Source organism: Dermacentor andersoni, chromosome 1 (genome assembly GCF_023375885.2).
Source record: "Dermacentor andersoni chromosome 1, qqDerAnde1_hic_scaffold, whole genome shotgun sequence".
NCBI lineage: Eukaryota > Metazoa > Arthropoda > Arachnida > Ixodida > Ixodidae > Dermacentor > Dermacentor andersoni.
Genome location: NC_092814.1, coordinates 110187369 through 110212989, shown reverse-complemented (window position 1 = coordinate 110212989; position 25621 = coordinate 110187369). Strand labels below are relative to the sequence as shown.

The following is a 25621-nucleotide window of genomic DNA, read 5'->3' as shown; positions in this document are numbered from 1 at the left end:
AATGTTTTATTGCCTTTAGGTGACCAGAGTTGAAAAAAGCTTTCAAGAAATTCTGCACTGCTACCGGCAACAGCCTCAGAACAAGAGCCATGTGAGTGCTTGCTTTCATTGACTCCTTTAATTTACTTTGCATATGACTGAGGCCCATACTTTATTTTTTCTCCTCCCTAACACCGCAGGTGTATCGTAGTGTACTGTTGCGGAAGAATCCAACACATAGTGACAACAGCAGCCGCACAGGCTCCAACTCCAGTTCACCTGTTCCGGTTGACAAAGATGATGGAGGTGGGTGCTTGCTTCTGCCCAATTAAAATTTAAATGATCTTCACAGGAATAAAGAACTGTATATATACAGGAGGCCTGTGCAAACATATACAGGTTTGTGAATGTGGGGTCATTCATACAAAGGGTTGGTGGCACTGCTGGCCAGCTTTTGTAGTGCTTACAAAAGTTGACGTTGCTTGTCATGGTTTACAAAACCTGGTAACTGTAGTCCACTAGCTTCGAGAAATGTTTGCCATGTCTCCGCATCAGAATGCATTTTTGCATCCTTTGTCGGGTATCCACAGTCCAAATTCGAAATTTGCAATAAGTTATAAAGGACATTAGGATAGCTGTGTAGAACTTAGCTTGGCTGATTCCTTAGCCGTGGCACTGATCATGTATTTTTTTTTTCTTTCACAAATGTACATTAATTCATCCAGTAAAGTAACTATTGTAGCGTATGACTTTACTTGGTTGAGCGACGCAACGCCGGACCATGAACACAATAGAGTCGCCATTTGATTTTTCAAACTCCCTAGGGGCTGCAAAAATGATGGAAGAATCAGGCAGTCCGAAAGAATGAATGCATACCTTTTACTGCCCCCAAAGGCTCAAATCGCCACAGGCACATCCGAAAGAGCTCTGACGGCCTGCCAATACATTCATTAGGGGTGTTGGTGCTCGTACTGTGACAGGAGACATGGTGGGTACATGCATGTATAATTAAATAATACATACTGTGACCCTTGATAGTGGCCCCCTTTCCATTCGCCGCAATACAGAGTGTATACTTCATTGCAAAATACCGCTATTTGCGGCAAAGCTGACTTTTTGAAACTGGCATTATGCAACGTTTGACCTTTGCCGTGCTTTCCGTTCTTCGAAACCATAGACAAGCATGACAAAGGCAGAATTGGTGCCATTACTGACATCAGCTAATTCTTTCAATAATAATAATAATAATTTTAAAAAAGATGCAGTTTCACCCAAAAGGCGAAGCATTGATTGCAATAGCAAATTAGTGGAGAGCTATATGAACTAAAGATAGTAGTTTTATCGGCCGTGTAAACTTGTAAACATAGGCATACTAACTAAATTAACAAGCATTGTGTCGTGTGCACAACTAAGCATGAACGCATCTCACTTGATGATCGAGGAAACTTGCTGTCAAAACGCTGCAGTGAGGAAACGTGGCAGCAGCAGCCGCTCGCATCATCGTGAACTAAGTTGCTAACACACAGCGCAGTGTAGACTCTTTACCCATCGCAGATGGCTTTCAAGATAGAGTGGCCCGGCCGGGCGCATGTGGCCGCCCGGCTGTCTGGAGTAGAATGCACCCCCTCCTTACCCTCCCCCCAAAGCCTTGCTTGTGTGCGGTGGAAAGTGGCGCGCTTCCTCCCCCCTTTCGTCTGTTGCATGTGCGAGATTGAGCCACAATCGCCAGCTCACCCCTGCATGCTTTCACTTGCACATACGGCATGTGGCAACAATATTATTGCCCTTGGACTTTATATGGAACCTCACGGCGGTGCCGATGTCGACGGCAGAAATGCACCTGGAGTGTTCATATAATTGCTGTTGCAATAAAACTGGAAGTGAATAGCAGCAAGCTTGGTAGTGAACTCAACATCAAAGCTGCTAGGACTAGCGTTGCCGCGACGGTGGTTGCAGCTGCCAGCAAGAGGCTGTGAGGCAATCAAAAAGGCGATGGTGCTGGCTTTGATTAATGCCATTTGTACCTGCAGTCACGGAAGTCTGGAAAATCAGACGGTGAATAGTTTCAGCACCCGAAATTTCGTACGTTCTTACTCTGTGGGGTACGTAGCGGTGCCGCAAAGGTGTCTGAAAAATCTATCATTGACTGTACATTTATATCACACAGCGCTGAAAGATGATAAAAAATTGGACAATCTTCATGGTGTTCATAGCACAACCACTTTGCATGTAGGCCAATTTGAATTACTATTCTGTGTTTTGAGGTTGTGTAAGAAGTTTTGCATATTTAAGTAAATGCAACAGTACAATGTCTATAATACAGAACTTGTGTGCATAGCCACAACCTCCTACATTTTGACAATGCCTGATCTTTTGATGGCTTTCTCAGTTTTCTTTCATCATACGTTTAAACCTCAGTATAAGAAATTATCGGATATAAGGCATGTGGGGTCTCACCCGTGCTCATGGGACAAAGGAACGACAACGCAGTAGTGCAAACAATTGCAAGGGCATTTATTGCACTTTTCATACACTAATGCCTGCCAGCCAAATCACAGCACACAGAACATGCCGATGGGCGTGTGACAAATCAAGGAAATGCGACTCACCACGACCGTATAGTGAGTGAATATGTTTGCTCCATGCTGGGCGCCAACGCCTGGTAGTTCGTGTGTATGGTCATGTGAATGGTGGCGCGTTCGAACAATCGTGTTCGTCCATTCTGGTGTCCTGGTCCTAGGCCTTGCAGAAGCATGTATCGGTGCACGTGCTGCTTGCTGACCCCAAGCCAAAGAGGAACAGCCTTCACCTTTTTGCACCCAAGTAACCCTGCCGTTAGGTGTCGCAGTGCAACACTCTCGCCATCTCTCGTACTACTCTGCAACCACACCGACCGCTGCTGTAAAGCCGCACGGCGAAGCCGGATTACAAGAGACGAGACTCATGCAGGGAAAACAACATATCAGGGGACGTGCGAGATTCGCGCATCCCCACAGGAAGTAGGTATGAAATGTGGTTGCTCATGCTTTATTTCAGTGGAGTACTCAATGGAGTACCTGCTGTAATGAAACCACAATTGCAGGATACGACAAGGCGACGGTTATAGGAAAGCAAATTTGCACGTGGCTCAAAGTACACTTGGAACCTTATTATAATGAAATGTTACATTGAAGTAAATTAAATTCCCCTTGAAATCCCCATGGAGATCCATGTAATTTAGTAGCTTGTTTTAACAAAGCAAAAGTGTCCTGTCATTAAATATAATAAACTAGATTCATCTTCTAAACCCAAAAATACCTGACCGTTGAATACCGAGTGCGTCACTTTCTATGGAGTAATCACTCATTCGGCACGGCAGTTCAATCTCCCGATATCCCTGCGTTGTGTATGCTGTCAAGCAACACTGGTCTTTTTCACTGCCACCTGTAGTCACATGTAAGGAGCATCTCACTGCCACGGCTTTTCTCTCTCCCACTGTCGCGCACCATGCAGACTGACACTGCTAGGCATATTTGGGGCACGGCCTCCGATATCATGCCTGCGCATTCTCGGAGGCCGCACGCAACTGCACTCAACCTGCAGCAGTCTGCACGACGCATAGCTGTAATGAGACAAATGCGATGTTGAGCTGCTGTTCGCATGTGGCTAGCATTGCTTCGTGTGGCGGTATGAAAGGATGCACCCACTTCTCCCTCTCATCGTGGTGCCCTGCGAAGGCTGGTGCAGCTAGGTGTGGCCTCTGAGACCACATTGTCATCCGTACAATCTCGGAGGCCAGGAGCCGGACAAACCAAGCTGGCGCAGCGGGGTTTGCTGGCCCACTCTGTGCCACCCTTGCTTTCATGTTTTAGTAGTTTTGTTATTGCATAGTGCTGCGCTGGTTTTGCTGGCTCGCAAAACTCACAAACTGCAAGTAGCAGAGAATGCCATATCCATTTGATATGTCGGGAGATTCCCGAGCAATCCACATCACTTGACCAAGAGCAGTGGCAGCGGCGAGTGCAACACTGTGCCTTGGTTCGATTTCTCCGTGGCCTTGCATTTGCGTTTTACTCGCCAGTGGACTAATGGCAGTAAAGGGTGGTGATGGCATATGCAATGTCACCACTCCCCGCTCAGGGGGTGGGCGATTTAAATTGCGGACGGTATGTGGTATGTGGACGGAAGGTATGCGGACCCTTCAGACGCGATTTTCATGACATGAACAAGTGCTGCGAGATTTCTGGAATGTTAAGTCTACGTCGACTTTGTATTAACCTTTTGTGTTCCTTGAAATGACACATTATAACATACGTGTGCATTTTGGCTCACATCTTGGCTTGATTGGACTGTTGCCAACAAGCCACCATGACAATCTCATGTTATTTTACTGATTGCATGTTAATGACAATGCAGAGTGCGTGTATGTAATTTATAGTTGTTCCTGTGCCATCAAAATGTGCAGGAGGCTCTTTGCTATCCTGTCGGAGGCATCACGCTTGAGCTTCTTTCGCATAGGCGTTATTGGGTTTGTTTTTGTTTTTTCGTCGATATCAATGTGTATGCTTATACATAACAAGTAGAGGATATAAAGAAAGTATTTTTATGTCAGATGTGACTTAGTTATAACGAGGCTTGATTGTGCTTAATTCCCATAACTACCTACAGCTTAGGGCATTGTCTTGTCATATAAAGAAGTAGGTTATACAAGTTCATGGTACACCACTTTCTTCTAGTAGCTTCCTTGTTGTTCGTAGCCATAGAGGAAAAAAGAAAATAGGCTTGTTGTGCATTTCTTTGGTGTGGAATGCAGCATTCGAAATTGCCTCATTGATGAAATCGTTTTTGGCCCTTTAACTGCCAAGTTTTTTGTAGACATCATGGGCAGTAGGCATCGCAACTATTCAGGTGAAGCTTTCTTTGTTGAGTTGTGGTCGGTGGTCAGCCGTGGTCAGTGGTTAGACTGGGTGACTGTGTAGGATACTTTTAAAGTGAAATTTTCTTTGTGTGATGCTGCGGTTTGGTGGTGGTTACGTGAGTGGTTGGACTTGTAGAGGAGGGTGCAAGGGGTCAAGAGGGGGAGAGGTACAGTGCTTAGAGGAGGAAGGTGGGAGTGGAGACAGCACATGTGCTGGGGGTTGACATGATGCCCGGCGCTCAGATTAAAAAAATTAGGGGGTTTTATGTGCCAAAACCATGATTTGATTATGAGGCATGCCGTAGGGGGGGGGGGGGGGGGGGGGGGACTGTGGAATAATTTGGACCACCAGGACGTGCACCTAAATCTAAGTACGTGGGTGTTTTCAAGTTTCGCTCCCGTCGAAGTGCAGCCAGGATTTGATCCTATGACCTCGCGCTTAGCAGCCAACACCATAGCCACTAAGCAACCACGGCGGGTGACGCTCAGATGGAGTTGACATGAAAGCTTCACTTACACAGATTTCCATTGTGCATGGGACTTGCATGAATTTTAATGAGAAAATAGCTAGTAAGTTGTCTTTCAATCTTTTTTAAAATGAAAGTCAAGATATTTTGGTGGAGAAATTTGTTATCAAATGCCCTGTGTAGGAATGAGTGGTTCAAGGTATGCATTAAATCATTTAAAAAAAAGAGAGAGATAAACACAGCATTAAGGTTTGACATGTTTTTACATATTATTAGGTAGATAACACCTAAAAAAAGAATGCAAATATTTCGCTTTCCATGTTACTTTTCAGAGCTTGAATAAGTAAACTGCAGCAGTTGCAGCAGAATTAATTGTAAAAGTGTTGCATGCTTTTTTTTGTTGCCTTGGTGTCACTTGAGCTATAGGTCAAGCGATATTTGCACAGGGGAAGGGAGCATAATGTCATGAGCCATCACGCTGCTATACCGCTCACACCGACTGTGTGAGAATTGAACGATGTCAATGCTGGCAGGTAGTTTTAGTGGCCATTGTTCTCAACACCAAGCGTATGTGCCGGTATGGGTATGCTGGGCCAGAGACACCGGAATTCCTCCATGAGTGAGAGGAAAAACAGTAGCTTTTTATCACTGAGCTTCAACGTGTCCGTGCCGCTGAAAAACAATCAATGCAAAGTGAACAACACCGCCAAGCAACCGCGAAGGCAGCGAAGATTTCAGCGCCACCTCTATACTGCCGGTGAGCACGGTGTGATAGGTTTCTAAACTAATCAGCAAGATCCCCCGCTGTCTGTCCCATCGAGAGGGATTGTTTTGTACCGGCGCAGCAAGACATCTCCCATCCCACAGTAATGTCTACAGCAGCGGCTTGGCTCCAAAAAGGTGCTAGGTTGTAGTCACGTGGTCACGTGATGCACACTCCCCACTGCGAAGGGAGAGATTTTTCCCCCCTGTGTAAATACCACTTTATGTATGACTCTATCTGCCTTGTGCTAGTCACTCCACATAGCTTGTCTTGGGGGATTTGCTGATCACAGGGCAGTGGTGACTAAACTCAGCCACTCATCTACCTTACAAGCTTGCAGTCATAAAAGCACGAAAGGTTTTCAGATGATGGAACAAGAATTCATAGTTTTGGCATATATATGTGCTGAGACTTTCCAATAAATTTGTCTTTACAGTGGCATCTGCAGTGTTTAAGCCTGCATTGAAACTATAAAGAAGGCTGTGGCATTGCTTAAACACTGAGCTTTTTAACTAAAAAAAAAAAATTGTTATTGAGATGCTAACTTGGCACCATATTTTCTAGTGATTCGTTTAATTTTCCTCCTATTTTGCCTCACTCCTGCCCTTTGTTATTAACTCTAGACATTTGTGTCATTGTTATCACTGGGATGAGCTGCTCAGCACAGCAGTTAGTTAAAATTAAGAATGGCAAATGAACTAGATCAACACAAAATAGACCCTTGGAGTGCATTTTTGGAGCTGGTTTTTTCAATTTTTGACACCAAAGAGTAGCTTACGAGCTTGTTTCATATGTGCTGCTCACAAGTGCAGGTAAGCACTGTGGAATTCTGATTGAAAAATTATTTTGTTGCAAAACAACGACTAAGAAAAGAGTCTTAATTTATTACTGTGTGTGGCAATTTTTGTTTGCATTCCAGATAACAAAAGGACTGAACAATTGAGCTCCACACGGTCGTCCAGCACACTTCCCATGATGCTTCCCAATAGTCAGCCTCCAACTCCAACTCGCTTGGCTGGCACTGCAACACAGTTTGAGTTCGATGAACGGGGTGACATCATAAAGTTTTACAATGAAGTAAGCCGTGTCAGATTTTTTTTAGTGTTGTAGAATATTGTCGTCATGTTAATAAAGGGAAAATGAGACATCCACCTAAACGTAGCTAAGTGCTACAAAGGAAACCCATACGGGTTCCTCGAAAGAAAAGTTTCGCAGTTGCAGAAAAATTCGTCCTGGTCCGGGACTCGAACCCAGGACCACAGTCTTTCCGGGGCAGCTGCTCTACCATCTGATGATGGTAGAGATGCTAGAGCGACTGCCCCAGTGGTGGTGCTGTGCAGAGACAATTTGCTTGGCAGAGTCGAGACAATTTGTCCTAATGCAATATTTGAAGCCAGTCATTGAAACAGCTCACGCAACATCGAAAACTATGGAAGACTATGAAAGAGCGTAAAAACTACAGAAGAGCGAAATTGCCATGCCCTTAGCATTCATCATCGCGCGAGCATGAAGCGAGTGTCCTTATCAAGCAATGATCTTGCATAAACGCTGTGGGCTCGTGCAAATGCTCGCTGCTGTTGGGCGCATTGTGTGGGCTGATCGCTCCTGCTCAAAAGTGCCGATCATCTTGTCCAAGGTCACAATACACTGTGACCACGTTGATGCGTCACTGACAGTGTCCTAAAGGGAGGGAGGGAGAGAAAAAACATAAAAGAACAACTCCCAGCTTACCGTTGCCATGTGAGGCCGCGACAAAGTGTCGGAGAGCAGCCGAACAAGTGCACACGAGCAGTGATAGATAGAAAGGAGGAGGAAAGATAAGCTGTGAGTGAGGCCTGGCACGGCATCTGGCTTGGATGGCAAGCTGCTGCCGAATAAAAAGCGAGTGCAAGCAACTCTGTTGGTGCTGCCTGTTACCTTTTTCCTGGTATTGTTAGAGTTTGAGATATCCGGAGTTTGGTGAAAAGACTTCTCAAGATAACAAAAAAGAAAAGCACATAGGTTGAAACCACGGACAGAAAAAATTTTTACTTAACTGATATTTCAAGATATCAGAGTTCAAGTTAACAAGGGTTTACTGTACAAATTTTCTGACAGATTAAGTGCGCTTGAATGGATCAGCTTGCTGTGGAACGCATACAATTTAACTTGCTGTACAGAATTTAAGTATGAAAACTTGGTGTCATGGCCCCTTTAAGTTTGTTGTGTAGATTTTCAGTTCTGTATTGTCGCATAATTTTGTTCTGGGGCACTTAATATTATTAAGCCTTGCAATTTTTATTCGCAGATCTACAGGAAAAGGATGACAACATTTGCCATAAAATTCTCTCCGGATTCAAGCAAGGTATACAAGCTTTTTTGTTCAATGATGGCGAACTAATGAATCAGATACAAATATTAGTTTCTCAGTGATGTGATTGGTTCTCCAGTTGTGCTAAACAGTGCCAAAAGCAGTGATTTAATATGTGCCGCATCCTGCAACATTAGGACAAATTGCATAATTTGCACCGAGATGTCATTTTAGTAGTCTTTCGGGGAAAGAGAAGCCGGCAAGCGCTCGAAATCTGTCATTGCCTTCCACGCCTGCAGTGCCATTTTGAGTGTCCATGAGAGTCAACAAGCGAGTGCTCTGGAGTTAAAGAAATCTCTGAAGGCCAGTAACTAAATGATTAACAGAGGACAATATTCGATTAGGCCAATGGTTATAACTAGCAGACCAAACACAACCTTCACTGTGCGTGACAAGGTGCTGCACCGTAATGATCATGCAAAATCACAGTTGCCGCTTGACAGATGCAACTTGCCATGGTCGTAAGTCTGTTTGCCATTTTCGCCGCAACTGAAAGATACTGTTGCTCCTCGCAGTGGCACTAATGGCTTAGCTTCAAAGATGTGTGCCTCAATGCCACGTCTCGTAAATGGCGAGGCCAGCGTCTAGATGTGTGCTTTACTGCGCACAAGTACGCTGTACAAGAGTATGCATAAAACAATAAATGTTCCATTTGCAAATTTTGGTCATGTACAAATGTATTGCGGTATGTGAAAACGGGCAAGCTTGCATGAAAGCTTCACATACTGACACCAATAACAAAAAAAAAATTAAGACAACCATTCCACCCTGTGAAGATGGAATGACAGCGAAAGCTGATGACAGTCAAAGCTTTTAAACGAAAAGCAAAGTGCTTTTGCTGTCATTCCATCTTCACAGAGTGGAATGGTTGGCGTTTTTTGCGTTGTGAGTCTGGCGTCATTGCTCATTCGGAGGTGCCCGGGCTCGCGGTTATCGTTGTTTAGCATCGTGGGAATGTTCTTCATCGGTGGTCATTTCGCGCTCGCACCGTTTACATTCTCGTTGCTGTTCCTTCTAGCGTTCTTCGTACACATGTTGTTCTTCGGGTGTATGAACTATACGTGTCCGCCCCATCGATAACGCAGCTGTTTTTAGTGTCGATACCTGTCCTGCTTATATACTGCCATAACCTTGATGTCACGCTATTGTTCATGGCGAGCGTTCTAATCTGTTCTGCATTTTGACATCTGCACCGCCGCACTGCACTCGTATGGGTTTGTTAGAAATCGCTAAGTCTGTTTCTGCTGCCGGACGCCGAAAAAACTATGGAAGGTTAGTCATATACAGCCTTCGACATAACATCATCGCAATTTGATTGCGACGATGTTAAAAATGTGACGACCGTTGTGTTTTCCATGCAAGCCACCATATATGACCAAGGGTATTCTGCCACCGTGGGCATAGGTATACTATATCAACATGCCTTTACTTCGTTACGGAATCCGTTTGTGTGTTGTACACAACACCCCCGCGAAAATTGCAGTTTTCTTCAACGCATGCAAATCAAATGCTCGCAGCTGTGTGGGATGAACTCTCGCAAAACTGCACATGAACAGAGGCGGCTGTGAGAGTGTGGCAGTGGTGAGATATGTGCCGTATGCATTTTTCAAACGATGGGTGATTTTCTCAAGTACAGTGGAACCCCGATTATATGACTTTCTTGGTACCTTGAAAAAGCATCGTTAAATGCAGGCATAGTAAAATCTAAACATAAATTATGCCTATAAAGATAGTACTTATTTCACGCAACGGATTTACGAGAAACTTCAATGTAAACTACTAACATACTCTGAGGCGTGCAGACAGGACACAAGAGTAGAGAAGTGGACAACACGAACCCCGGCGTTCGTGTTGTCTCTCTACTCTTGTGTCCTGTCTGCACGCCTCACCTCTTTTTTGCATAATGAATCCTTACCAACTAGCTCAGCTTTCTGTCGTTCTAACATACTCTGCAGAGCTTGGAAACCCAAATTACCCAAAAAGTAAATGCGATAAGAATTAATGCTGCAGTACAGGTACCAATCATGCTTTATTCAAACGAACCTTTACGGCACTCCACTGCCTACTGCCGCGATTCCCACCAGCCGGCGCGAACTTTAAAAAAAGTCGGTAAGTTTCTTTTGGACCTTGTTTGATCTGTGAACCAAGAGCTTTCCCTCGAGTTGGGCAACGTCTAAAAGGAAATTCTCTGCGTTGTCGCATGAACAGATGAAGTTCCGGATGCCGTCTATGTGCCGTAGCACCTCGGCGAACGTGGTAGACACAGGCACAGCATCTGTGGCGTCGTTGTTGTCCTTGTCCGATGTCACAGCGGTTTCGGCGCTAGGCAAAGCCTCCTTGATGGCGACATCCAGCGACACTTCGCTGCAGATCGCAATGTTGTCGTCGGCCTCCATGTACTCAGCAAATGTCGTGGCGAGGTTTTTAAACCCTCGAAATCGTCGTCGACGAAGCCTGCATTGGCCTCGAGCGGCATCAAGGTTGCTGCGTCCACAGCAGAGGAGGCAGTCTCTCTCTTAAAGCCACATTGCTTGAACGAGTTAGCGATTGTGCTTCGCAACACTGCGTTCCACGAACTGGCAATAAAATGCATGGCGTCGAGCCCAGTGATCTTTTTTTTCTGACTCGCTGCGCTCCATAGGCGCCCGCCGACGCTGCACTAACTGCTTCCGGTAGCCTTGCTTGACGCACTTAATGATGCCAGCATCCAGCGGCTGCAGCCGGCTTGTGCAGTTGGGCGGCAAAAAAAACAATGTTTATGTTCCTCAGGCTGAACGTATTGGGTGGATGGCACGATGTGTTGTCCACGAAAAGCAATATTTTCCTCGCCTTAGCACCCATTTTGTTATCCAGCTGCTGGAAAAAATTGCTGAAGAGTGAAGACGTCATCCACGCCTTTTTGTTGAAATTGTAGCTGCAGGGCAGCATCTTAGAGTTCTTAAAGCACCGTGGCTTTGCAAACTTTCCAACAACGAGCACGGGAAGCCTCTCGGAATTTTCCTTGTTAGCACAGAATAGTGCCGTCACATGCTCTTTATTACGCTTGCCGCCATGACAGTTGTCACCCTTAAACGCAAAGGTTTGCTCGGGCTGCATATGGTAAAAGATACTGCTCTCATCGGCGCTGAAAACGTTGCAGGGCTTGTATGCAGCAGTCATCTCGGGCAGCGACTCCATCCACTTGTTCACCATTGAAACGTCCACGGAAATGCTTTCTCAGCAGGAGCAGCTGTACACAATCCTGTTTCGTTTTTTAAAGCGATCCAGCCACCCCTTCGATGCCTGAAAGTCGTCGATGCCGAGACGCAATGCCACAAGGTCCGCCTTTTCATTTAGAATGGCGCCGTCAACGTTGATTGTAGAGCTCCGTGCTTGATGCAGCCACTCGACGAGAACTTTTTCTGTCTTCTCATGCTGTCCTTCTTTTGCCACTTTCTGCTTGAGCCCGAACTTGGCATTCTGCAGTATCACCGCTTTGTTTGCCAGGATCGTCTGAAGCGAAGATTTGGGTATCTTAAGGTCCCGGGCAATGCTGGCTTTCGTTTCTCCATGCTGCTTTTCTGCTTCCTCGATAATATTCAGCTTATCGCCGAGCAACAGAACTGTCCGCTTTCGGGACATAGTGCATTGCGTTGCTCCGCACAACTCAGAGCCTCCGCTGAACGCTGGTCACTAGGATTACGACGAAGAACATGTGCGATAAACCTAGGCCTCTCCGTGCTACCTTGTCGGCGATCTGTTGCAGGGAAACTGGAAGGGGAGAAACGCTTCCCCAACGCGACGAGAGCCGACAACGGCGAGAATAGAGGGAGAAAGTGACTGTAGAGAATAAAAGGCGCTATTTCAGCACAGCGAGCGTCACGGGCGGCTGCTTGTGGGGGAGAGAGAAACGAACGATGAGACAAAGCAGGGAAGAAAGCTGTGCCGGAGCAAACCGGTCGAGCGGTGTCAAGTGCTCCGCATGCGGAGAGATGGAGCGAGGAAAGAGACCCGCGGCACTTTTCTTTTGCCCGCCGTTCCGTCCTGCGCTTCGCGAGGGTGGTCGCATAATGCGGGTCAGGCTTAAAATTGCGTCAGATAACCGGGGTTTTTAATGCATGGCTTCTATGGGGACTCCGCCGGGACTGCACTAATCCGTCGTAAAACTTGGGTTGTCGCAAAACCGGGGGACGTATAACCGTGGTTCCACTGTAAGTGCATCTATGCCCAGTAGCATAGTCAAGTACTGCGATGGCCAGAAAGTGTTGTGTGAACATGCAGGTAGAAATCCAAACACATTTCACTTTGCTTGTGAATGGCTACTGCCTTGCATTGAATCAAACAAAATGAAGCACGAGTACCTGATGGGGACTCCACGCAAACTGCAAAAAGAGACGACTAAAAAGTGCTGAGATGATAGGTGTTCTTTTGAGTTGCACCTTCACGATTTGCAACGATTCATTATTGCAGGGCTTTACTTGATTAACAGGTGTGCAACCAAATACCTCCAAATCAACAAAATAGTTATACCATGGAATAACGGGGATGGGAGAATACAGGGAGTTCAAACTTTTTTACTGTAAGTTTTGTAGCTTGCATGCCCTGCAAGTAAGCATACGAGAAGTGTGATTTTTGCATTAAAAATATGCAGACCGTACTGCAAGAATACTGTATCAAGTTGGGGGAAAAGTAGTCTGTTAAATGTTACGGAGATAGAGAAAATGGAAAAGAAATGCAATTATAGGTTTTGTGAGCCAGAATTTCTTTAATTTGAGGATTAATTGAATTACTTTGTTTATGCAATATGACATTTCCTTTTAAAAATAAATGAGTGTCTAAATTGTTCAAAATGATAATCGGAACAGTACATGTAGTATGCTTTAGTTTGAACAGAAGGAGGAATTCTTCATCCAAGAATTCCATCTCCTGCAGTAATGTATAGTGCCTGGGGAATTCAGGACCTATATTATTTGCCATCATACATAGATGAGAGGGTGAAAGAAAAAAAAAAGCTGCTCACAGGCAGCTTGATCAGCCCACAGAGCCTCATTTGTTTATTTTGGCACGGTATACACAAAATTGACACATTGAGTAAAATGTAGCAAACAGGATAATGATCGAGTCTCCAACAAAAACAAATTCTACTGACGATACAAACCATGGAATAGCACGAAATCACAGTGATAGGAAATATGCAAAACTAAGCACTGCACATAATGCAGAGATTCCAACAAGAACAAGAAAATAAATCAAAGCCATCTAATTTGTAGGTGGTCAAAAGACGGTAATGTGTGAGATAAATGCTGTTGTTCGGTATTAAGGCGAGGAGTATGAACTAACCAGCTTTCTGCATATATATTTCGGTAGCATGCTAACTTGTTTTGCAAATTTGCAAGAATTTATAAACTACTGGGGTTTTGTCTCATCTCTGTTTTGGACTTCACGCTCAGTCTGTATTTATATAAGCTGTGTGTACTTATTACTCTGGCATTGAGAAAAAGTTGAGCTGTGTGGGATCGGTATGGTGCTTTATAAACATGACGAATGTATTTTTTCTGTAAAAGGTGAATGTATGGCAAGCTATAGGGAGCTGAGGTTCCCCATACCAGTTGGCAGTAGTTGAGGTGAGAATAAAAAAGCGAGTTATAAAGAAGCAATTTAAATTGTTCATGTTGGTAGTTGAGTTGATGTTTTAACTGGCCCACTATGCTGGTGATTGGAGCTAACTTTGTGGTTAGATAGTTAATGTAATCGTCCCAAGACATATGACAAAAAAAATAAAAAGAAACACTGCACCAAGACATTTGAAACTCTCTACAATATTTATATGACGGGAGTTCAGTACTATGGGTTGGTGTGGCGAAATTATTTTGTTCATTAGCGGGAAAATTACTGCCTTAGTTTTCTTTTCATTTATACGCATAGAGTTTGATGTTGCCCATTTTTCAGTGCTGTCAAGGTTTCTTTACATGCAGGTATTATTTCTGAAATATTTTTCCCTGAGAAGATAGATCTGCATAAATAATAAATCTTAAAAGAGGAGAGATCCCAGTATACTACCTTGTGGTACAACAGTTTGGATAGGTTTAACTGCAGAACAAGCATTAGTTAGCTGAACCACTTGCTTTCTCTGTGATAAATATGACCGTATTGATGTAAATTTTGCAACAAAATGCCAGGATTCACCAAGTCGAAAGCCTTTGAAAAATCAACAAATACACCAAGTGCCATAGACTATATTTTCAAACTGTTCAACTATAAATTATTTCTGTGCGAAAAATTCCAGTTCAGTTGATTTGTTTTTAGTGAAGCCAAATTGATGTGAAGTAAGCAGTTGGTACTTTTCAAGGAATTTGGATAAACAAAAGTGAAAAAGTTTTTCAAAGACCTTTGAGATCATAGGTAGTATAGATACCGGCCTATAGTTGCCCAAATCATTTCGGTTACCTTTTTTTATGTATTACGGTTACCTTTGCTATCTGCATTCTTGCCGGAAATAACTGCTGTCGTTATGCACATATATGGCCGCAGAATTTTCCGAATTGTCGGGCAATCGAAAAAAACAAATTAGAATCAGAAAACAACTCATTTTGAAGAATTTGGGAGTCAGCGACGAATGATAGTTTCATGCTACGTCGACAATATCTTCACATAGGCGGTATGAATTAAGCGAAGCCAGCCACGCTTTTGCGTGCACTCCGGCCCCGCGCCTGATAGCGTTGCCTGCAATGGGACACCGCTATCATGAAAAGTGCCGGTAGCAGGGAAACAATGCTTCGTCTGCCTCTCGCGCCAACGGGTCACCGAAACTCGAGATTACGCAACCTTGAATACTAAACGCGCGGGAAGACAGCTTACATGATGCCACGCCGTCTCGACACGCCACTCTTTGCACACATGGCAGATTACCAGATTATCCCTAAAGCAGGGTCCGCAGCTGCGTATGCGCTCAACCGCGTGAACAGCCGTGCGCAGCCATGGCCGAGACACGTGCCAGAAATTGAGACAAGCGCACTTGATCGCGTTACTGCGAACTCCCTCCCATCCTCCTCTTTCCTTTTGCATGCACGGGGAGGCGGCCCTCGTACGTGAAACCACCATCTTTCTTTCTTACCCTCGCACGCTTTCACTCGCGCTTAAATCACAGTGCACGGGGCGCGATAGGAAGTTATCGTACTTGGACTTATGGAACATGATGCAGCTTCACTTTAGCAGTCGCTCTTGTCGGCGCGATTTGAGAGGTGCATTTGCAAGCAGCCGCTTGTAACTCAATCATTCCGCCATCTACGTCCGCGGAAGTTTCCAATTATTGGCTCGGCTTTTCTTTGCTGTGGAAGCGAAATTTCATTATATTGTAATCGCATAAAAACACTTCGTTATATTGAGCTTCTAATTACATGCATGTTCTATGGACAAGAGGCTATAAAAAGTTAAATACTTTGTTATATTGAGAATTTTGTTATATTGAAGTTCATTATATCAGTGTTTAACTGTACTGTTTTTTAGGCTCTGTATCACAGATATTTCCCGAGCTGTTACATGTTGCAGAAGTATAGTCACTGTTCGGTGTACTCGTGTATTCAAAGACTGGCAAGCCACTGCTTGCGCCAGTCTTTAAATTCATCTGCTAAATCGTTTCCCTATAATTCTTGGCCATTGACTTGTAATTTCGAAGTTGCGGCGTGAAACTTGTGGCGGTGTGGGGAGCATGTTCACTCGAGACAGTAGCAAATTATGTCTGTGATGTTCAACATTTAGGAAAGAAAGATGGTATTCTTTTCGTGTGCATCGGCAATCAAAATAAAGTTATTTTCAGTAATAAAAGTTAGAAAAAGGTCATAAAATTCCAGGAACTTAGTAATGCCGCCCTTCGGTGGGTGGTACGAGACAAAAAGTACTGTTTTGTCCGCATGCAGTGTAAGCACTTTAGAGTCAAACGCCATTAGGCAATAACGTTCAATTAGTTAGAGCGTCTACGAACTGGGAGAACCGGGGATTCTCAGGGAATTTGAATATTCTGGAAATACTCAGGGAAAACTCAGGGAATTTGTGCTTCTATCAGGAAAAATTCGCCGTAATTTTATTGAAAGTGAATGAAGGTCATGCTAATGCTGGCTCCAGTAACAGAGGAATCGTAACAAATTATATTTAACACCTTGTCGTCGGCTTGAGGAGTTTCCAGAGTACAGTCAACGACCGATTTTCCAGACGCCCGATTTTTCTGACATGCCCGATAATTCGCATGGCCTCGCGGCACCACCAAGTACCCCATGGAGTCAATGTACAAGAACATCTGAAATTTGGGATGCAGGAACACTTCGCCGACCGATATTTCGGACTTTTTGCCTTGACTGCAGGTCCGAAACGGCATTAATCAAAGCCACCACTGTCGCAATTTTGACTATCTCGCCGCCTCGAACCGGCGCTCTAGCACGCAAAAGCTTCTGTCAGCCGTAGCCACCACCGTGGCAATGCGAGGCCTAGCTGCTTCTACCTTCGCTATTAAGCTTCTTGCCGTGCGGTGCCGTGTTTTTCATTTAAAGAATTCGCCGCTGTCAGCAGTGGCACTGACTCCGCCGTTGTAATCTTCCAGATTGGCTTCGAAGCTCGGAAAACACAACGCGTTGCCTAAGGCCGGTTCTTGAAAGTCAGCTTCGCCTCATTACTGCAATGTTAGGCGGTGAAGCATACGCAAACTATGGCGGTGAAGCTTAACAAGCGTGGGAAGGGGCAATTGTCACGGGACGCAGTATGTATTCCTTAATTATATGTGCATGCATCCCCACCTCCTGTCACACTATGAGCACCGATATACCTGATAAATGTACTGGCAGGCCTCCAGAGCTTTTTTGGACGTGCCTGTGGTGATTTTAGCCCTTAAGGGCAGTTAGACAGGCACTCATTTTTTCGGACTGCCCAATTTTTAGGACGTTTTCGCGGCGCTTAGGGAGTCTGAAAAATCGGACGTTGACTGTACAACTGACCAAGAGGATGCTTCAAATGGCCCTTGGGGCGAGCACGTGGTGGAAGGAGGAAGAGAACAGAAAGGATCCATGCATTCAGGAATGAACAGGAAAGGAAGCGTGCCTCCGCTTCTTTGAAGAAGCTTGAACTCAAAAAACAAAGTGTTGGCTGATGCCGAGATGCAGGTGTCCCTTGTCCTTACCAAAATAAACTTTAAAGCAGTGCAACCCATCACTGAGGTGTTGTGTACGGGCTGAGAGTATGTCAGGACAGTTGAGGTTGACTTTCCAACTGCTGAGAGAGAATCTTAGTTATGACAAAGTTCAGGCCTTATACCACTGAGCTTGCTATCAGTTGATATAAATAGCTCATATTCGAAAATATTTGCTTCTGTGTGCATCTCCTTTTCATTGGTATTTGAATATGTTGGACTCCATTTGGAATGGGTTTTGCCATTTTTTTTTTCAAATATATTTTATTCGTTGTGTATTTTACTAACACCTTGCTTCTGTTTTCTTCTTAAATAAAATAAACATTACACCTTACTATTCAAACTGGATTAAGTCATTTTTTGTTTCAACATGCTTGCTTACTAGAGAGTGGCAACATCGGGCAACATGGTGTCAGCCTGTCTTGACATATAACAAAGTTCTGTCTCATTCAGAAAATTTTCCAAAGGCACTTAAGGAAAAAAGGAAAACCTGTAAAACTCGGGAAATTTAGAAATGTCAACTTAGTAGACACCCTGATTAGTTGACATTCAATATTTTCCTGAACCAATACTGCAACCCTCTGGCATCAATTCGGTTTAGCTAGAGTGTGTTGTATTGCTCCAGCCTGAAAACATCTTTGTCATTTGTGCACTTTGAATTCGCCAAACATCTCTTCTAAGGGGAACACTTTGTTTCTAACAGGCCTGGCCTTCTGGTGTATATATTTTACAGAAACAGGTGATAACCTTGACACAACAGCGTTCACTTCAGGTGGCAAGTAAAAGTGTGTGTCCATTACAGCCATTCGAAGCCCTCGGTACTCTTGACACGTATGGCTCCGGCTCCATCAGTTTTTCGCACCGGGACCTTGCCACTCGGATGCCAAACATAGTGATAGCCCTTTTCTTTGGCCACAGCCTTTATCGATTGAAGTAGTTCCCTATCATGCCGAGTCAAGTTTTCCTGAATGTACACACGTGGTGTGCTCTCTTTCAGCTTACTTTTATTTGCCAACCATGCATCTCTTGTCATTTGTCTTGCAAATCAAGCTATTATGCCAGGACTGTTATCTCTTAGAGGGCATCCTGTGAACGGAAACAGCATCACATGGCATGATGTGTGGAACCTCAAGTTTTTTAGTGACGGTGTTTAATGAAGCAGTTAGGTCCTCAACCGGTGCTGCTACAATTCCATGTACTTAGTTTTGACGTCGACTTCTGAATTCGAGTTCATGCAGTTCTCGCTGGAATTGCGCTTGCACGACTTCATTGTTATCATCCATCTGTTCCAGCTCTGCAACCCTCGTTTTGAGTGCTTTTATCTTGGTATCGTGCCGGTCTATCTTCTTTTCAAATAAATCGAACTTATCCAAGACAAAGCCGATAGCTTGTTCCATTTTCTCTACTGTTATTTTCAGGGCAGGTAAGCATTCAAGCCTTTGTTTGATAGATGCAAGAATAACTTTGATATTAGTGTCAGAATTGCTGTCTTCACTAAAAACAGAACGTTGCTCAGTGCGGCATGTTGGACAACGCTAAACTTTTCTGGCAGTCTCATTTCTTCCTTTGTAGGATTTTTGGTCAGTTCAGTGCATTTAGTGAAGTGGTATTTATGACCACATTCGGTGCACTTTATATTTGCTCCCTTATGGCAATATGCACAAAGGGCATGCACGAAGGGCATGTGTCCGACATCGCAATAGCAGTAGTTTGGCATCACACTTCAGTGATGTGGAGTACATATGCAGACAGGAGTGGCAGTGGCAGCAGAAGCAGCAGAAACTGCGGCATGAACAAAGACTAACTGAGGAAACTAAACCAGTGCATTTACCTGCAAATTCGTAGATGCACAGTTACGATGTGTACATGGTGCTACCGCTGCTACTGTCGCCACCGCCGCCACCAAAATGGTTTCGTAGCCAGGGGACTGGGTTTATCTGGGGATTGCAGTGTACTGGTGCTTCGCAGTCAGGGCCACTGCAGATCAGGTGAAGAACGATGATGAAGGCAGGTGCTTTAAAGCAGCACAGTAGGAATTTGGCACTTGTGGTTGGCAGCCAGAGGTAGGAACAAAATCCGACTTGAGTGCAACTGCACGGCTGATCAGCAACTGCAAATTTGTAGATGGACTGTTACGGTGTGTACATGATGCTGTCGCTGCTGCTAAATGGTTTCATAGCCAAGAGACGGGGTTTTTCCGGGGCTTGCAGTATCGTGGTGCTTGCACAGTAAGGGGCACCACAAGGCAGGTAAAGGAGGAGGATCAAGGCAGATGCATCGAAGCAGCGCAGTAGGAATTTGGCACTTGTAGTCACTAGCCAAAGGGAGGAATAAGAATCCTACTTGAGTGAAACCGCATGACTAATCAGCAACTGCAAGTTCGTAGATGCACAGTTACAATGTGTACTCGGTGCTGCAGGAAAAGCTCTTAAAGTTGAATTTTTTTGAAAAAATTCCAGCCGATCCTGGTACTAGGCATATAAGCAAAGGTGGCCAGCCAGTGGCAAAGAGCATTTACTAATGAAAAGCTATGTGAATTCAGCCCCTCTTACTTGCGATATCGAATCTCGGTATCAGAAACCAGGCACCAGAGTGTGTAGAATTCAAATACACGCGTGTACATTCATGAAATGCATGTTAAAGCACTTTTAAAATTTAATCTGAAGCCTTCCATTATGTCAACCTTCATGTTCACAGAGTTGGCTTGAGACATAAAGGCCCATATGTTTAATTAGTCCTGCATTCTACGAACTGCAAGGAACCATGAGCCTAAGGATTTTGTCCATCAATTGACAGAAGAAATTAAGGGCTCTACATGGGAAAATGAAAAGCATTAAGTGAATTTTATTCTTTGGTATACCTAGACAAACGCATGCATTCACTTGTGCATATGCTGATTCTTGTTTGGGAACATGGCAATACTGCTCTAGCTAGACAAAATATTTGGGCTTGAAAATGTGTGGATAGTAACTGCTCTAAAAGGGCAATGCGCTGCTTCAAAGCAGCAAATTACACATTATACAAGTACACGTTATAGGAAAAAGTTACCGATTACAATTACTTTATTAAAAAATGTATTTGATTACAGTTACCAATTACTGACCCCATGAAAGTTACTGAGGAATTACTCAAAAGTAATTGATCACTTCACTATTTTCCGCTGAAGTTATATTTCCATTGCATAGATACATTAAACAGTAAGAGCTGGCCTGGCACTATAGTGCATCCTTTGCAGCCCTTCATACATTGCGTGTCTGCACTAACAAATGCTTTTTAACAAAATTTTTGCTCATTGTCTCTGGTTTTTGTTGTGAAGACTTCAGCCGCAACACTGAAAACTCACTTGAGGAGAAAGAGAGGAAAAGAGAGGGAGGTTAGCCAGCTAGCTTTATGTGCACGCTGGTATGTGCACACCTCTATACCTTCTCTCTCTTCCCCTTCTCCCTTCCCCCAGCGTAGGGTAGCCAACCAGACTCTTGACTGGTTGACATCCCTGCCTTCCTTGTATCCCTCTCTCTCTGGGCAGTAGGGGGTGGTGTAATGTTTATGAATCTTGTGCAGAAGATTGCGAATACTTAGTACTTTCTTGGTCTTCTATGAAGCGCAGCACCTCTCGGTTGGGCTAATGAAAAGCTGGGAAAAAGAAACAATGTTCATGTGTAATATCCTGGCATTATCGTCCTAAGCGGCCTTTGCTATTGAGACATATGAACACCGGTTCAGTGAGGAAACAAACACTAAGCCCCCAGGTTCGCCTGTCTGTACAGACGCATTTGCGAGGCTGCTGCGTGGCAGGACCTCGGGCTGTAGTTTTCGCCAAATTTGGATTCTCAAAGTTGCTTCACCTGTTACAGCTTGTCTTATCAATAAAGTAACTGGTTACATGTAATCAGTTACTGAAAAAAGTAATTGAATTACAATTAGCGTTATCAAGCAAAGTAATTGATAAATTATAGAATTACCAGTAAATGTAATTGATTACATCTAATTAATGATGTTACGTACAAGTCTGCTCCAAAATGAGGTTTTAGCTGTTCAAAAAGTTGCTCCGAAGTTGCTTGGACCAGTCACATCACTGATTTCTGATAAAATTCATATGGCTGCTGCATGAAAAGCTGAAAGCAGTGAATTGCAGCATGTGAAATGACAAGAGGATTGTATGTGTGTTTGTAATAATGAAGAATTGCTGTTTGTTTCAGAATGAAAGTGTTGGCTTGACACCATTGCCTCGAGCCAAATGTGTGGTCAACTCACCACGGCGGCAGGTGTCCCACAACAGAAAAGTTTTTGTGTCACCACTGAAAGCTGGTTGCTATCCTGTGTCACCCAAGCACCATACTTATCACTTTAGCCAAAGTCCAGCCAAGGTGAGGTAGCTGTTAATCGCAGTAAAAGCCTTTTCTCTGTCTTCTTTCGTTCTTTTTTGTTTGCTGTTGTACTTATCCAGCAGGCTTGGTACTTAGTGACAGTTTCCTTGCTCTAAAGTATGACTGAAATTTCTAAGAATCATTTCAGTGTTATTATACATAGTGTGAAAGAAGGACCAGACTCTCTACCAGCTCAAATTTTAGTGTATGAGCTTTGTTAGATGCTAGAAATTGAAGTGTCGTGTGTATGTTGATGTTTTTTTTTTTTATCATAGAGAGGTGAAGTGTCGTTTGCATTTTGATGTTTTACTAGTCATAGAGAGGTGATTAGGTTATTCATTTTCATTTAACAACTGCAGGATCTGCGTGTCATCAATCGTATGGTTCAGAGCAGCGAGAATGTGAGCAAGCGCATCTTGCATGAGGATGATATTTCTGAAGATGATTCCCCTGCCACAAAGCGGTGTTTCTTCAAGAAGATTCAAACAGTCATGAAAGAGCGCCAGGACGTCTGTGGTGGAGGCAGCAGCGCAGACAACTGAAGGGAGGGAATGGGAAGACGAAGTTTTCTGCCATTATATATTTAAAGCACTGTCATTTTCATTTTCTGATAGACTGGCATCCCTCATCTGTTTTCTCATTCACTGTTGCTTTCATTTACACATTTGGGGACTGTTCTTGGGCACATGTGACTGCATTGACAGTGTGCAGGCTCTGCCTGAGCATTGTGCAAAAATGGCTGCACCAACTACATGTGCCGGGGCATGTAAATGGAGTTATCCTTGAAATGAGAAGCGTGAAAGCTGAGTGGTCAGTCTTGTTGTGTGAGTAGATTTCATAATTTTTGCATCTCAGTGGCTTTCACAGGAGGAAGCGTAGTCTATTTGTGTGTGTGTGTGTTTTTTTTTTTTTTTTTTTAGAACATTTCAGAAACAAAAGCTCCATTTGCTTGAAATGCTTCTGCACTGAGCACTGCAGTGTCTGTGTGGTGCATCATCATTTATCACTATGCAGCCACACAAAATGCCTCATTGCACTAATGTGTGCAAGCTTTTGTTTCTTGCGCTATGTTTAACATTTACGATATGCACTTGTAGTACTATTGTTGTCTCTCCTGGTCGAGTCTGTCATGCTATCTTAAGTTTTGAGTCTCCAAGAGATTAAATTGTTGACCAGCATGAGGAAGTGTTGTAATATTTTATGCTTATTTAGATTTAAATCTTTATTGTTTTATTCTAAACTTACAAAGCTTCGAGAATGTATGGCATATTCACTTTATTTTGCCATTTAACTATAGCTTAAAGCCTGTGTTTGTTTTGTACTTTGCAAGTGTGTCGCCATGTTTGTCCTATGTCATGTTGACAAAAAAATATATGTACCTCTGTCTCATACAAGGGTATATTTCTCCCAAGCATTCATTTTCTTCATCACATTGTATGTTAACTTGTAACTCGCAGTCATTTTGAGTGCACAGATAACTGTAACAAAATATTTTAATGGCTTAGTAGCATCAAAATAATTTCTTACTGCATTTTTAGATATATATCTATATATATAATAAATGTGCAGGTTTGTGTAATTGTACTGTAAAAGGTAAATGCAGACATGTTTTAGAAGATGCAAAAACCTGCATGGCTGGTCATTTTATGCTACACCTTTAGCATGAGTGCTGTTTTCCACTTGTTCTTATGATGCATCACATGCCACTACATTTTTCAAGCACATATAGTTGTGTAAAGAAAAAGAAATGTAGTAGCCTATGTTTTGCCTTTTCGTCCATATGTAAATACATGTTCCAGATACGCTGCTGGTTCCTCTATCTTTACCACTTTACCATACTGTGCAGGAATGCTGTCTTTTTTAACTGGTTTGTATGGTCTTGTTTTAGTGGTGTAGCAGCTGGTCATACATTTTCTTCAATATTCAAAAGTTTGCTTATGATATTGAGTACTAGACAAGGCATCCAGGCAAGCACTGGGAAACTTCTACTGGTGTTCCAAGTTTCGCTTGCATTTGTAGTGTTGCAAATTTGTGTCATGCATACTTTGTCAGGTTTTTATGCAGCAGAAAACTGTTTTAATTGTGCTAGTACCCGTATGGAAACTGGTATCATCTGTATTTTGTGCCCCAACATTAATTTCTGTATTATGTTGTGGTCAAGCTTAGGTTGAGTTTGTGTTCCCCTTAATTCGATAGCTTGATCATGGCACCAAAACTACTACTGTTACCATGAGGTGTTCAGTCTGAGTTTGACCTGGTGTTGCCTTTACGACCATGTCCCTATGCATGCTTTAAGTAAACAGTAAAGTGATTGTTCTGCCTTGTGGATAACTCAGATTCCAAGGCTTTGTATTTGTGGTGTATAGCCATTTTTTTCCCCCTCCTCATGTTGCCTATTACGTTGTAGTCCGTGAGTGCTGGCTGCCTGTCCTATGATGGATGCACTGTAGCTTCAACTGTTCATAGTCGTGTGTTGTGATGGTTAAAAAGGAAGCTCCTGTTGATTTAAGAGCAAACAAAGCTGTTGTGACCTGCTGCTGCTGTGCCATCAGAAGTGCCTGCAATGCTTTCGAGGTGATCCCAGGATTAACCTTTTGTAGAAGTGAAAAATATGCCTTGTCAGATGTGGTTGTCACTAGGAACAGGGCATTTCTGCTACCTGTGGTCACATTCCCACAACTCGTGCACTCTTCTTGGTTTTTTCATCGTAATTCGCTGCTGTTCATCTGCATTTCCCAGTGGGGTAGATATACCAGTTTAAATGCAGATATATATGTATGTTTACAAATATAAATATATATACACATGCCTCTTTTTCTTTCTCCTGGTTATGAGCCACAATTTGGCCATGCTGAATTAGATTGTGTACCATCCATTCATGCCTGTTGTGTCATTAGGCTGCTGAACATTTTGTTTCATTATCATCGTTTGCTTGGAAAGTCTTATGCAAATGGTGAAAATAAAGTGCAGTGTTGGATTGTATGATTTGAGACCACTTTGGCTTTTTTAACTTCTGCCAATGAGGTATGCACAGTTGTTTCAGAGTTGCCTGCAAAGTGGTGGCTGCTGCAATATGTTAAAGGGACACTAAAGGCAAATACGAAGTCGACGTGGACTGTTTAAATACCATTCCAGAAACCTCGCAACGCTTGTTTCGTGCCAAGAAAATACTTAGTTTACGAGAAAATTTTATCTGAAGGGTCCGAATACATTTATCGGATTTCAAATCTCCCGCCAACGAACTGGGAGAGTGGTGATGTTGCATACGCCATCGCATAGAGTTTTTCACTACATTACCTAGAGGGAAATCTGGCGCTGCTGCGCTGTGGTATGTACAGTAACTCTAGTGGTATGTAAAGCCCCTTGATAATTTGAAAGTAGCGACACTCTCCTCCTCACGGCGCTTTCCTCCACGATTCTCCTCGCCCGCCGGCTGCGCACGGCCAAGAGGGTGTTGGCCTACCGTGCACCGTCATCGCCAGGTAGATTCGCCCGCGCGGTGCGGGCGATGACGGTGCAAACTGCACCACGCGCACCGCTATTCGCGCTGACAGCACCTGTGGCTTCGGCGATCTGTGCGACAAGACTCGCCGTAAACTGCAATATTTTAGCTTCGTTTTTATTTTTATATCCTCCCTTTCAAA

The 25621-nt window shown here is 43.7% G+C and overlaps 1 protein-coding gene across 2 annotated transcripts in view; it reads left to right on the top strand.

Moving 5' to 3' along the window:
* The window catches only part of LOC126545609 (retinoblastoma-like protein 2), a 118534-nt gene extending 93572 nt beyond the window's left edge, over positions 1-24962 (top strand). For both annotated transcript variants that reach the window (XM_050193527.3, XM_050193526.3), the window contains 6 exons: positions 20-91; positions 180-285; positions 7026-7183; positions 8394-8450; positions 21810-21977; positions 22337-24962. In XM_050193527.3, the coding sequence (XP_050049484.1) occupies positions 20-91; positions 180-285; positions 7026-7183; positions 8394-8450; positions 21810-21977; positions 22337-22519 (744 nt within the window). In that variant the 3' untranslated portion in view covers positions 22520-24962. The remainder of the gene's footprint in view (positions 1-19; positions 92-179; positions 286-7025; positions 7184-8393; positions 8451-21809; positions 21978-22336) is intronic.
* Positions 24963-25621: the final 659 nt, after the last annotated feature.